Source organism: Musa acuminata, chromosome BXJ3-6 (assembly GCF_036884655.1).
Source record: "Musa acuminata AAA Group cultivar baxijiao chromosome BXJ3-6, Cavendish_Baxijiao_AAA, whole genome shotgun sequence".
In the NCBI taxonomy this organism is placed as follows: domain Eukaryota; kingdom Viridiplantae; phylum Streptophyta; class Magnoliopsida; order Zingiberales; family Musaceae; genus Musa; species Musa acuminata.
The window spans coordinates 5784705-5799563 of record NC_088354.1 but is presented as its reverse complement, the minus strand read 5'-3'; the positions used below and the strand labels follow the sequence as shown (position 1 = coordinate 5799563).

The following is a 14859-nucleotide window of genomic DNA, read 5'->3' as shown; positions in this document are numbered from 1 at the left end:
ATTATCAAAATAAAATATTTAATTTCATTTATTCTAACGCCGTCGGTTTTATCAACACAAGATACAACGTGTCTATGAATGATACAAAAATAATAGATAAAAAGATAATTTTGATGGTGGTGACATAATGGGTGGTTGTTGTTGTGGTGATCGGTGAGAACGATGCGGTGGTCAACATTGTCGATGTCGATCCAAACATTGATGATGAAGAGGAAGAGGAGGCAGAGTGGTGAGGTATATGCATTGGCATCGCATCACTCTGTCTCCTCTTCCTCTTTCGATAATGTGATGGTCAGTGAGAATGAAGATGAGGCAGAGCAATGCAGCACCGATGTAGAGGTGACAATGCGGCATTGCATTGAACGATGTGGTGGTTGGCGAGAACAAAGAGGAGGCAGAGCAATGCAGTGTTGGTGGAGGAAGATGAGGGAAGTGAGGTATTTGTGTCGGCATCGCACCTCTTTGTCACCTCTTCCTCTTTCGACGATGTGATGATCAACACATGAAGAGGAGGCAGAGCATTGCGACATCAGAGGAGGAAGAGGAGGGAAGTGAGGCATCTGCACTGGCGTTGCACCGCTTTGCCTCCTCTTCGGACAATCAGATGATCAATGAGAATGAAGAGGAGGCAGAGCGATGTGATGCCGAAGGAGGAAGAGGTGGCAGGTGAGGCATTTGCATTAGTGTCACATCACTCTACCTCCTTTATCTCTTTCGGTGATGTGGTGGTCGGTGAGAACGAAGAGGAGGCAGAGTGGTGCGGTGTCGACACAATGGAGGCAGTGTGTATCACATCGAACAATACGATGGTCAACAAGAATGAAGAAGCAAAGCAGTGCGGTGTCGGAGGAGGAAGAGGAGGCAAGTGAGACATTTGTGTCGGTGTCGCATCGCTCTGCCTCCTCTTCCTCTTCTGGTGATACAGTGGTCAATGAGAATGAAGAGGGGATAGGCACCGATGTAGAGGCGATAGTGCAGCACTGCATTGGACGATGTAGTGGTTGACAAGAATTAAGAGGAGGTAAAGCGGTGCAGCGTCGACGTAGAGGAGATAGTGCGACATTACTTCGAAAAGATCTGGTGGTCAGTAAGAATAAAGTAGTGCAACGCCAATGTAGATGCCTCACCTACCTCCTCCCTCCTCCTCGTCGATGATGCAGATGCCTCACTTGTCTCCTCTTTTTCGCTAATGTAGATGTAGAGTTGCACTAAATGAGGAAGAGGAGGCAAAACGATGCGGTGCCAATGCAGATTGACATCAACAAGGTTAACCATCATATCGTTCTCATTGACCACCATCACAACAGCCACCCACGATGTTACCGTTCATTACCACTGATGAAATTATATTTTTGTCTATCGTTTTCATGTCATTCATGCACATGATATCACGTGTTGTATTTTGCATTGGTGAAGTAGATGATGTTAGAGTAAATAAAGTTAAATATTTTACTTTCATAACTATATATATTTTAATATAAAATTTTTAAGTCTAAGGATTGGGATGCTAAAGAGGTCTAACTACATAACCTAATTTATAATTAGCCTCCACTAGAGTGGTCACATTAGGCTTTCAACGACGTCACATTTAGCCAACACACCTAATCAAAAGTTAATTTAAGATTCGGAGGAGCTTTGTCGGGCGACTCATAACATAGTTTTGAAAGGTTCAGTACATCCCAAATCAAGCATACTTAGAACTTCCCGACACCACGATGAAATTGATGTCAAGTAGAAATTTGATTGGCTCTGTATCAATATTTTTATGCATCCGACCGAAAAGATTCTCTTGCACGGCCTCTTAAAGTCAACTACGATGCTTTCTTTGTAAGCCACTTCACTATAATATAATATAATATAATAGGTTTTCGGATGACACAGCCATTAGTTGCGTACAAGCAATACCAGCAATGTGGACTACGTGAAACCTCACGCAAGCATCGACGTAAATATTTGGCATAGCCAACACAACACTCTTTGACGGCAAAGATGATATTATACATCACATTTTGATCTAAACTTGCTAGTAAATATCTCTCACTCGCTCGCTCGCTCCTTCCCATTCTTCTCTGCCTTCCCCAGCAGACATGGCGTCCTCGTTTCATCTTCTTCCGCTCCTACTTTGCTGCTCCAGTCTTCTGCTACAACGTGCGTCCGCAGCGGCTCCTTCTTTGCTGCTCCAATTAAGAGGTTTGTCTGTCGATGATTCATCCCCTTCTCGAGTTGTATGCGAGAGAGAGAGCCGCTATATGGTTGTTGACTGATGATTCCTGGCGCAGATGAGAGCCATCCCTTGCTCCGCCGCCCACGCACCAAAATCTTCCACCCGTCCACCGGCCTCTGCGTGACGCGGAGGAGGACCATGGCAGACCCGCTGAAGCTTGGCCCTTGCTCCGCATCCGATTCATGGCGCTACACGCCGCAGGAGTTCTTGATGGTGACCGGCACCTACTTCTGCCTGCGAGCGGTCGGCCTGGGCGCGCCGGTGAGGCTGGGGATCATCTGCGACCCGTCGGACTCGCGGTGGCAGCTCGTGTCGGGTTCGGAGAAGACGCATCTGGCCACGAAGCTGACGGATGGAACGGAGGTGTGCTTGGACGTCGACTCTGACGGCTGCCTCGTCTCCAATTCCTGCGACGGGTTCCATGGCGGAGATGACGAGCACCTGCAAGTGGAAAGCCAGTGGTTTAAGCTGGTCACTGCGGGCTTCAAGAAGCAGAGTCTGCCATCATATGTGGGATAGCCAATAGTATTATTATATACGTACATGTGTTGTATATTTGCAGGGAAATATTGACGTCATATATGTGAATTAACTTAATTTCCTGATAAGTAATCAAATCTCAATAAATCCATTTGCTCTTCTTTTCTTTATCTTTTTTTCTTATTTTGAATGAGTGAATATTACAAGAAGAAATGAGTAAAGTTGGTTTTGATTTTTAGGAATCGAAACTAATAATAGTGATTTGTGATTAATATATAAATATAAATATATTTTTTCTAATTTAAATTATGATTTTTACTTTTTATTTTAAATTATTATTAATAAAGAAAATACCATTGATTCTGATACCAAAACGGACTCCTATCAACTTGTTTGCACAGACATGTAATCTGTCTTCAGCTACATGCGCTTGGACAAATTTATACACCCAGAAGACGAACCATTTTACAGTCACATACAGTACGAATCTATGCTTCAGTAGAGCTTTATTCTGGTCTGGATTGAGCTCCGGCAAATGGGGCAGAAGCTAAGCCGAGGTCCACAATCAACACACGTCTGCAGTGCAGGTCAAGAACAAATCCATCAGCATCATCATCGTCATACAAACCATTTCAGATTCACCATGGTTATATGCTGCTTCGTACCTGATGCCCACAGCCAAATGCCATGTTTCTGGGATTGGAGAGACAAACTGGGCAAGCCTGCAATTGACGAACCTCGTCACTAGTATCGTTGGAAGAAGAGAAGAATTGGAATCAGATAGATACGATTTCTTGTATGATTTACCTGAGTTTCCACAGGTGCTGTTGCAGTTGGTGTAGTTGTTGTTCTATGATGAGGATAAGACGATGAACTGTGCTTAGGACCAGCTGATCCAGAAGCTTTTGGGCCAGGAAAAGCTGCAGGAGAACTACCGGTCGGAGGTGGAAGAGGCACTCTTCTTGGAGACGTTCCACTATGCCTCCTGCTTGTCACACATTGCAGTCTCAGATCATGGAGTAGCAGTCGGAGAAAACTAATCAACAAGTATGAGTTCTGCATCCGCATACCCTAAGATGCCAAGATCGATTGTTGCTCTGTACTGTGAAGGTATTTCCATGAGTGCAGCAAGAGCAAACTCTGTTTCTTTTCGGCTTTTTTGCGTTCCCTTCTCCATGATCGACGTAAAATTCACAAACTATTTGATACAATTTACATCATCAAACACAAGAAATAGAAAAACCGAGTAAAGAATGAATCCAAATTGCTGTGTGCCGTAATCTCTGTACCTGGAAATTGTCGAAAGATCTAGCAGGAATGTTGTCATCGAATTCCTTCATCATGTCCCAGGGTCCATCTCCAACCCCCACCAGGATGATGGACAAGGGGCACTCGCTGCACCAAGACATGAATCAGTAGTGAGAACAATGTCAAACCAAGCATGTCAAAAGTCAGATCGATTTACCTAGCTTTGACGATGGCATCAACTGTCCTCTGTTCTTGGGGGCTCAATCGGCCAAGATCAGTATCCACGCTTCTTGTCACCTGTTCCAATATCACATTCTAAACATCTCAACTACCGAGAAAAGGATGCCTTTGCACGGATGAGATGAAGGAAGGAGCAGTGCCGTGGATGGAGCATGCATACCTGTCCGTCTGCGATTATTAGTAGAACATGGTATTGACCCCCGCTCTGCTCCACGATGGTCACAGCCATCTCAATCATTGGAGCAAAAGATGTTGGCCCTGTAGTTGAACATGTTCAGAACTCCCTCCGATGGATCATAGCACTCCGATTCACCAAAACTAAGGTTGTGAGAGGTACCAGATAATCTCAGATGCGGGGTGATCTCTCGATACCGTTCTAAAGCTTCCTCAAATCCATTGCAAGGTCTCTCCCCCGGATAGAAGCTGAAGACATCTCTGTCATGGGTGGTTGCTGCGAAGTAGCACAGCCATCATCAATCACCGCACGAGTCAACCGTAAGGCTGAAGAACAAAGCAGGGGGTTTGAATGTGACTACCATCTCCAAATCCAAAACAGGGGATCATGTTGTCCTCGTCGAAGGCCGACAAGGTCCGTCCGATGATGGAGATGGCTTGTTCGTAGGGGTTTGTGGCGGCACCGATGGAGTGCAAGCTGCGGCCGTGGAACGAGAGTTTACCTGTTCGAGAAGGTGAGTAACATGTTCGCGGTGGTGACCAGTGGACTCGGGGGATGGTTACCTGTCCACTCGTTGCTCTTGGTGAAGTCAATGCCTACGATAAGATTCGAGGATTCGAGGCCAGCTCGTGACAGGGCCTCAGTTACCTGTTGGAGTCACAAGATTCAAACGCAGGACACGACAATGGTGAATAGATTGGACAGGATCTACCAGTCTATCCACTTGAGATTCTAGGAGAGATGAGATCCATTTTCTAGATTAGTAGGTGAATTGACTTTCTATCACTCGTCTCCTTCGAGATACCTATCATTGCCTAATATGATGCTGACTGCATTGGTAAGAAATAAGCTTGGATTGTATCAAGAACAGAAGGTAACAGAGGATAACCTGCTCCAAGGAACTGTAGTCGTCGGCTATTCTCGAGTACTTGGCTTCCACCTTCGGCTGTCGTCCTGTGGCTTGCGAAGAACTCGTCCCTGTTTGACCGGGCCTGAAGTCATAGCTCGGCGGCGGCGGCGGCGGGTAGTAGGAGCGAGACGCAGGGTAGGCCACGGGTGGGGAATCGTAGCTTTGTGATGGAGGAGGAGGAGGAGGAGGATAGGAAGACCATCCACGGGAGAAGCTGGTGGTGCTGTAGGGCTGCTCCGGGTAGTCCCTCGCATCCCTGCTGCTGGATTCCGTCGAGCTTGCGGCTCCCATTCTACTCCAACGATTGCATACACTGTGGATCAAAGGATTCGTATGTCTTTTATAGCTGCCGTGTCCATCTCACTCTTACCGAGTCCTGCAAACAAGTAGAAGCCGATAAGCATGAGGAATGAACATGGAAAAGTTTGGAGATGAGCGAAACCGAGTCGCAGAGAAGGAGAAGACGATCGAGAAGGGAACAGAAGGATCAAATCGAACTAGAAGAATAGTAGGCGGATAGAGGTAAATGATGTGTCCTTCACCTCTGACCAGTAGATGGAGTGTTGATCCACCACATCGCCATGAATTTCTTCTCATCCTCCTCTTCCTCTCTCTCTCTCTCTCTCTCTCTCTCTCTTTCTCTCTCACTCTCACTGCAGCTAATAACAAGAGGAGAGGAAGATTCCCTCCGGCAAGGTAACCATGGGATTCATGGATGATAACGTCGTTGACTAAGTACATTGGAATGATTCCAATTGCACTAAGAAAAGACTCGGGTAGACCTGCAAAAAAACATGCAAATTTCTTTGATATATCATTTCATTTTCCTATTAATTTTAATTACAGAAAAAAGAAGAAGAAGAAGAATGGGTAGGCCATTTGAGTCCTTTGTTGGTTTACTTGGTGTAATAATTTTTTTGGTCTATTACTTCTATAATAAATTAGTATATCTTAACTAATAGATGCTTTTTTTATTTCTGTTTTTTCCTTAAAAATATAATTTTAAAAAATAACTTTTTGTCTTCAGTCAATTAAAAATAAAGAAAATACAGGCATTAAAAAAAAAGTCTTATTATTTTCTCTGTGATGTTCATGTTTCCATGAATAGTCCATGTTTGTTCTCTTCATGTGCATGACTCAAGTGTTCTTCTTTTGGGTGATTCAAACCAAATAATTCATGTAAATGCCAAGTAATTGAGACGTAGCCTTCCCATTTTGATTGATTGTATGTTTTTTTCCTTCTTTCTTCTTCTTCTTCTTTTTCTTCTCTTTTGAACAACATTTCAAATTTAATTCAAAATGTTGGTGGACCGATTAGTTTGATCTTTAATAAATAATAATGTTATAGTGGACCGATTAGCTTTTGAATATTTTAAATTATTGTAGAACAAGAATTCCACATAAACATGACTCTTCTTCTTCTTCTTTTTTTTTTTACATTTCTAGACGATGAGATGCCTAATTTTGTTTGGAGTGGAAACGAAAATTAATAAGCAAAAACCATGAAGTTTCAAGATTGATGCGCCAATAATTCTTTGTACTTTTCAAACCTACCTAATGGAAAATGAGAGTTGAACGACTTCGTTGGCTTGGCCACACAGACTATGACATGACCTCTTTTCTCGTACTCAAACAGCATAACATTTTTCTTATTATTTTCCAAGAATAATTTCAGAAGATGAGTTCGTTCTAAATGTCACCCACTTCCAAGAAAGTGATCCATTGGTGCAATCTGGAAATTGAAATTTATTATAAATAAAATAAAATTTTGATTTAATATAAAAAAAAATATATAATTTAGTATGATCATTCAAGTCTGATTCTGATTCGATTTGAATCATCACAATGATTTGATTCAATTACGATTTTGTTTCGATTTTAATCCGATCGGTATTTGAGATATTATAGTGCCTATATTTTTAGTGTAAGCTTGGTTTTGGTTGTCGATTCATACTTTTTCCTTGGGCACAAAATGTTACTTTGATGGCTATCCATGTCACTATCCTGGCATTATCATGACATCAATTACTTTTGCGTTTTCCACACGAGACAGCGTCATCCACATCGATTTATACATTCAATCTCTCAGGACATCCTAATAATTAGTGTTATTATGTTGTGTATAATTTAAATAATAAAAAATGTTTGTTTTTGTTCTTCAAGCAATTAGTGGTTGAAATAATTGCTTGCTGAAGTCTTTGAATCTATCCCTATAACTTCGATGGGGTCTTTACCATATAATATAGTGGACTGACTCATAGACAAAGACTTTGCATGAGTCTGCCGAAGTCAATTGATGGAACGTTAATTTTTCATCATTATTTGTGCCTATAGTTACACAACAATATTATAATTCTCTTGAAGAGATATGTTCATGTAGTGGGCAATGGGCTACATGACTTCATACCATAGTTGCTCTGTGATAGTAAGCACAGATTTAATAGGTACTGCAATACAACACCAAATGACTTCTTCGTACCATAAGATACAAGCAAGCGGTTGAGAACCAAACTTAGTGTCTGAATGTGTAAGAAGGCAGGAGATCGCAAAAACTGCTAACTTATCATAACTTGTTTTGCTCGAGCAAACATTTTAAGCTGCTTTTGTGTAGATTCTGACGGCAACAGCTGACCCCAAGATTGCCACAGGAATCAAAAACTGAAGGAGCCTGACGATGAACTCCGATGTCTTGTCCTGGTTGTAGTGAGGCTGCTTGGGAGGAGTGTATTTAACTTTCTGAGGGATTGTTGCAGCATCAATCTTGCCAATAAAGTACTCATCCATCATCGCCCTTGCGGTATTACTATGCCCGATATCTTCAAAATCATCAGTTGCATCTTTCCCTTACAACGAAAACACATGTCAAAGATAAAACATCTTACTGATGAATCAGTGATGCTGTATGGAGATCTGGGTAACTCAAAATAGATCTACCAGTTGATGACAACAGCACATCATCCCCTCCAGGGTGATCTTCTAAGAACTTGGTAACATCATAAACCTGCACAGAAGTACATGAAATCCAAAAATAGAAGACCAAACTACCATAAGCAACTTCTAAAACATGATAGCTGAGTAAAAAAGCAACACCACTAATGCATCACAATGACGGCAAAACTAATTACGCAGAAACGTCCAAGAACCAAGATATTAATATTAAAAAGTAACATCCCATAGTAAGTTAATACAATTGGTCCCATATATTTAAAGTCTGCCCACATGACAAACAGATTTGTCAAACAGAAGACATATTATTTAAGCTGATACTGCAAGCAACCCAAATGTTGCTACGTCAGTCCCCTTTTCTTTCTCGTGTTTCTCCTGTTCTTGCTCTTGATCACTCCTCCACTATGACCACCATCACCTCCTCCTCTCAGCCTACAGCTACTCCTCATAGTCTTACAGATGTTTTTGAAACTCAAACTCCGATCTCCCAAATAGCAAAGGAGCAATCTTATTGTTATACCAAGATCCATCCTCAAAACTATTTAGATAATTTGATCATTAAATATTACCCATGTGTTGTTGGCTGATATCAAGAAATTCATGCATCATTAGATCTAAGGATTAACAAGCTAGTAAAAGAAATACCACCACTGTTAGCTGGTAAACTTAATTCTTAAAGTTTTAATAAAATCCTTATATTCGTAAAGGTAAAGTTATTGACTCAGAAGCAAGTGCTTGTGTTCAATTTATCTTCCCCTGTAGCAGAGGTTCATCCCCAAACGAAAACTCGATCCATCAAGTTATCTTTAATGCCTTATTTATTTGCAAGTTAATTAGGCATCCTATGATGAAGGGCCCATGTGGAGACAGATGTAACTAACAGAAGCATGACATGAGGTATCTTTTAGTTATCTTAGCGTGTGTCCCCAAGTACAACCAATCCTGAGTGTGCTCCACCAATGAATGAAGTTCCATGCAATATCCATTGTCTTACAATTACTTAAGCTCAAAGTATGGGTAGCACATGATGATCAAACTACGGATTTGAATTGTCACTTAAAAATCAACCTGATTACAAATAAGAATCCCTATTAGGAAAGAGGCCAATATAAAATCTTATTCCTACCTACGCAAACCACAATTCCAAAGTATATGGGCTAAGAGATGCGGAATGAAACACACAGCCTCAGTATTGTTGGGCCTGTATCATGATTTCTCTTTTGAAAAAGTGAATCTACATTAATAGTCTTTCTTCTTCATTCAATCATTACATGTATGGGTCCTTATAATCTATGGTACTTTCAAATGCTAGAGTCAAGAGTGCATCTCCAGCCTACTTTTAATTCTTTTGTAGTCAAGATATTTTATAGAAAGTTAGAATCATGAACTTCATGCATTCATTGAACATTTTCTTTCCAAATTGTAATTTACTACTTGAATTTAGACCACATGCACAATTTTGCAGGTTGATACTCCCTAGAGAGAATATTATTGTAGCAGAGTGATACCATGTAGCAAGCATCTGTCATCTTACAAGTTTATTGGTTCACCGTAAGTTATTCTATTTCTACCAATATTCTGACAAGTTCTTTTCTGAAAAACATGATATTTGTTGATCTTCTGATGTTGAAAAGTTTTAAGAAAAAAAATAGAGGCCTAATAACACACATCACTTTGTACTGACAAACTGATAATATGGAAGTATAATCTAATATATTCTCCAATCAGAAATGTGATCACCGCCAATATTGCATCAAAAACACAAAGGAAATAAAACCTCAAATATAATGCACTCCATGCATGAAAGAAATCTTCATGATGGGGTGAATATCATATGATCAGAAAAATCCATGTCTAACATGTTCATCAGATAGACAACAACCAAAGCCCTTTCTTGTACTTGGAATGTTTTCAAGAATAATTAACGGGCAGACTATAATTGTAATGAAGTAACAAAAAGTTGGACAAACTGATAGAAACCTCAAAAAACATGTTTTGGGGCTATGTCATTTTGTTCATGGCATCGTTAACACTTTCTTTTAACAAAGATATTCATTCGTATGGCATCAAGGTTCAAACACATGATGGGATTCACATGATAGTTCGAGCAGGTTCAGATCCCCACTCTGTAACATCCTGCATCGATTCAAGCAAAATGAGCAAGATGATGACCTTTAGTATTTTTTACCTTTGGACAAAACTCCAGCTTATGACCTTAGATCTCTGAGCTACGTGAGAGCAATCAGCTAAAATACCCATAATTATATACACAACTTTTAACTTAAACAAGAATAATAGGTAGAAATATAACTGATATTTCAAAGAAAAGTTGGAAATTTTGCTAGAAACCTCAAAAGACATGTCTTTGGACCATGTCTTGATTTGTGCATATCATCCTCAGACAGAGGGCCAATTTAATTTTACCCGCATCAGTCCAACTTTATTGGACGTCTCCAAAGAAGCATATTAATCGAAGTGTTCTAATACCATGATGACGCTGTAACCTATTCCGAGCATTTATGGACAACTAATCGCATATTTGCCAAAGTAATCTTATACCATGCCGGTTCCATAATCTATCTCGAATTTCTGTGGGCATGAAATCAAGCCTTCATGCTTTCGGAAGGTAGCCCAACTCCCTCTAGTAGCTTGCGGTCAAGAAAATCCGCAACCTACCATAGGCATACGAAATCAACTCGCGAAGGTTGACAAGATCTCAATAGTCGAGACGAAAAGGTCGTTCCTTTCGTAGATAAACAAACAGATGGGGGCTCAGACATGATTGAATCGAACAACAACAGAGAGAGAAGGGGAAAGAAAGAAATCATACCACATCCGACAAACAGATACACATACAAATGAATCAAAGGAATCGAATTGAGGCGAGATGGATACAGACCTTGCCGTTGATGACGAGCCAGCAGTCCTTGTGGGTGTTGTGGGTCGAGACCTCGGCCAAGGTGTAGACCTTCCCATGACTCCCCATCTCCTCGCTCTCACTCTCTCTCTCTCTCGCCTCTCTCCTCTCTCTCTCTCCCAGAAAAGAGAACGGCGAAACCAAAGAAGAGGGAAGGGTTAGTTGGGGAGTAGTTGGTGTCGGGCGCCCATTTTTATATGCCGCTTGTACTATTTTAGATGGTAAATAACACAAAAAAAAAAAGAATAGTGTATTTACATATTTGCCCCTAAATATTTTAATACGTACATATATGTCATAATACTCCACAAATGCTCTTAAATTAAGAACTATCGTTAATGATTGATAATAATAATTTAAACATAATAAAAAAAGTACCTAAAATATTCTCAACATTATTCTAATTCAATTGGAGGATTTTGTTTCAGAAAGATGGATATTTAATTATGACTTTAGGGAATATATATATATATATATATATATATATATATATATATATATATATATATATATATATATATATATATATATCTGAGTTTTTTTTTATCATGTGTGTATATATGTACTAAACTTAAACTATGAAAACAATAAATAGAATTATGGGCCCCACTCACTTCCTCGTACATTCATATTTCAGAAAAGAAAAAATCAGTATTGATTTAATGTAAAAGATATCTAAAAGTACCAAATGTTAGCAGTTATTTCCATCAGTGACAATAAGTAATTATCTTGCAGTAAGATCCATGAAGTTCTTAAATATGCTGCACAACCACCATCTTTGCATTATAAAGATTTAATGAACCATTTGCAATACTATACATACTGTAGCTACAAAGCCATAGCAGTCATCATGAAAACAGTCCACATGGTTGGAGCCATGAACACAGCATTCATAGTTATTATTGAAGAACAGTTCAAGATTAAAAGTTTAATTAGCCCACACTTGCTGTTGGAAGGAAACAAAAGAAGGATCATGTCAAACTTCTTGTAGAAGACAATGGTGGTGGAGTAGGTGGACAATAAGTGGGGCACTTTTTTTTCTTCTTCCTTCTCCTTTGGAAGGGTAGACCAACTAATTCTGCTAGTGTTCTTACTCCAACTCCAATTGCAAATTATGGCTCACCTGGCAACCTCTCAGTCAATGATGTGGGTGGTGGAAATAAAACAATCACAGGGGAGTTGGTGGGTGGGGGTTAGTTGGCTCACCAACTTGTTTGGTTCATGAATTAATTATTATTATTATTCTCAATCAATTTTGATAAACTTCATATTGTGCATGGTTTTATGGTCCAACTAAAGTCTTGTTTTGATGGTTGCCTGCCCACAGGGTGATGGCTAGGAATTGGGTTCAACCTTCTTAGCCTTTTATCCTCTTCTTCAATCCACTCTTCTTCCTTTATTCTGTCAAATTACTCCTTAATGAGGGCTTATAATAACTTTCCTAATGGCTCATGTTTTCTGAACTCAACTAACTATTTAGGTATAAATTAATCTTATATTTGATTAGAAGGATATCAGAATAAAATGAAAGTAGATCAAGTAGATGCAGGTATTTGGAAAAAAAATCCAACCAACTACCATTTTTAATTAGTAATAAAATGATAACATGTAAGATAATTGAGAATTTTACTCTATTTAAAATGCAGATTTGATTAACTATTTAAGTGGTGGAATTCAAAATAGAACCTTCTAGTTTTTAGCCTCCTGTGTATTCTTTCCACCTAACTTGGTCAATACTCTCTCCTTACCTACTACTTGCTTCCCATCTTCCCTTGACCTAATTATGATGTTGATCCAGTGAACTGCCTTTTGCCTTCTTCTACCATGCTTGCACCATGCTCACCACATTAAAGGCTACAGGACACATTAGATGTGTCTTAAAGCTCATTGTACATCTAAAACATCCAATATGGAGTAGCCTAGCAATTGCTTTTATGATGGTAACATAAGTGATGTTTTGTGCTCAATGATCAAAGAACACTTCAACAACTGGAGGATTTGTGCTTCCTGACCTTCCTGTTCAACATGAGTATTTGGGCATTTGATGATATCAAAATCTATAATTGGGAATGAGTTCAAGAATTTGGCAAAAAAATAAGATGTAATATGCCTTTGGACATTGTTGTTGTTGGCATTGGATTGCAGGAACTGAGAGGGGAATGTTGCTAAATGTCTTGATGTATTTATTCTTTGTGTGAGTTTGGATGCTATCCCTAGTTGGACTCAGTTTGAAAAGCCTAATTCATCTAGCTCAGAAGATGACCCAAGCAGGTAGTCCAGTGCAATGCCAATGATCTTTATTGTTATTACATATAATTGTAAATTGCTATACAGAAATATTTTATCTAGCGAAAACACAAATCAAATTACCATGTAAATGCAATACTCTGTAGATTGAAAAATAATAATGATTACTCTAAATATCCACATCACCCAATTTGAAGTTAAAAGACAGTTGATTAGAGTCAACTTTGGCAAATTACTTCAATGATGTAAGAATAAGAACAATCCATTGTCTAAATGTCTAAAGAAACATTGAAGTTGAGGATAAGGATATGGATAACAACATATCACATCAACATACAAGAGAATGCACAGGTAGTCTAAGCCTCACAAACAGTATTCCCTGTTATCATCAAAACAGAAACACCAGAGTGCAGGAAAGATTCCAAGTTGAATCATCAATAGGTCATGGAGTTTTAATAACCCAAAGCATGACTGGGTAAAGAGCTAGTATTATTTTGTTCAACTTTTTCTTTTGAGTAGCACTAAGCATCAATTGGAAGATAACTGTTCGATAATTTGATTAAGTTTAGCTAACCCAAACATGACATATAATATGTTGCAGTAGAAAGTAGACAGGATGGGAATTTATAGTCCTTAAACCAACCACAATCTATACAAAGGCATACTTCTAGAAAAGTAGTTTATGTTGTTACAAGAAAAAATATATCATGAAACTAATAGACCATTAAAATTTGCTCTTTTCTTATATTCTTATGATTGATGAAATGAGTTTCTTGACATGCCTGAAACGAGATCTTAGAAAATGGTAATATGGCAATATGGATACCAGTCAATATGCACAGATAATGAAAAATACAATGAAAAAAATGTCATGATATAACATAGATTTCAATGCAAATACATGTGATGGATTAACAATTTACTGGTCTAAGATGCAGAAGTTTTTAGTGTCAGGCTGCAGAAAGTCAAAGACTCAGGCGATTTGAAAAGTTACAAGGTGCATAATGAAAAGGGGAGCTAAACTCGATTTATTCTGCAGCAGTTAATCATGATAAACTATATTTCCCATTAGTGTTACTGAAGTTGGTCATTAAATGGAACAACTGAATTAAAACTTTGCAGCTGCATAACAAAGATAGTAGAAGACTAACCTAATCACATCATTAAATCACAAAGCTTTTCTGTACACTGCTAATGTTGGAAGCACAAGAAATAAGCCTAAAGAAAATATATTGCTATAATCACAAAACAGAATCAAACTAGCTAATAAGCTACAGAGAATACAGAAGAAACAACTAACTTTTGCTTCTATTGTAAAGAAAAAGGATTACAGCAATAGGTTCATCCAGTCCATGTATCAAAAGGAAAATAATATACTATAACATAGAATTAGTGAAGTCATCAGTGCATCAAGTGAGAAGTAATTGGATAATGTAAGTCTTCGTTTCTAATATAGTCATTCTGAGAACAAA

At 39.0% G+C, this 14859-nt stretch overlaps 3 protein-coding genes across 5 annotated transcripts; 1 reads left to right on the top strand and 2 right to left on the bottom strand.

The window, feature by feature from the left end:
• The first annotated feature begins 1979 nt into the window (after positions 1-1979).
• On the top strand, positions 1980-2874 carry LOC135639882 (glycosyl hydrolase 5 family protein-like). The gene is made up of 2 exons (XM_065153871.1): positions 1980-2190; positions 2280-2874. Exons 1-2 carry the CDS (start codon positions 2088-2090, stop codon positions 2741-2743), a joined length of 567 nt encoding a protein of 188 aa, XP_065009943.1. The 5' UTR covers positions 1980-2087; the 3' UTR covers positions 2744-2874.
• Positions 2530-5964, bottom strand: LOC135639881 (E3 ubiquitin-protein ligase RGLG2-like). Of its 3 annotated transcripts, XM_065153868.1 has the most exons (13): positions 5820-5964; positions 5257-5653; positions 4931-5015; positions 4729-4869; positions 4530-4643; positions 4353-4450; positions 4170-4267; positions 3994-4099; positions 3775-3902; positions 3512-3689; positions 3370-3426; positions 3166-3280; positions 2530-2665 (listed from the first exon to the last, which is right to left on the bottom strand). In XM_065153868.1, exons 2-12 carry the CDS (start codon positions 5566-5568, stop codon positions 3200-3202), a joined length of 1398 nt encoding a protein of 465 aa, XP_065009940.1. In that variant the 5' UTR covers positions 5569-5653; positions 5820-5964; the 3' UTR covers positions 2530-2665; positions 3166-3199. The 3 variants fall into 3 exon arrangements, with proteins under 3 accessions (XP_065009940.1, XP_065009939.1, XP_065009941.1); XM_065153867.1 differs by lacking the exon at positions 2530-2665 and having other exon boundaries at positions 3081-3280; XM_065153869.1 differs by lacking the exon at positions 2530-2665 and having other exon boundaries at positions 3081-3280; positions 4170-4249.
• A 1660-nt stretch (positions 5965-7624) lies between these two features.
• On the bottom strand, positions 7625-11311 carry LOC135639784 (cytochrome b5-like). Its single transcript, XM_065153690.1, has 3 exons — positions 11123-11311; positions 8212-8278; positions 7625-8120 (listed from the first exon to the last, which is right to left on the bottom strand). The coding sequence occupies exons 1-3, from the start codon at positions 11207-11209 to the stop codon at positions 7870-7872; spliced, it is 405 nt and encodes a 134-aa protein (XP_065009762.1). The 5' UTR covers positions 11210-11311; the 3' UTR covers positions 7625-7869.
• Between the last annotated feature and the right edge of the window lie 3548 nt (positions 11312-14859).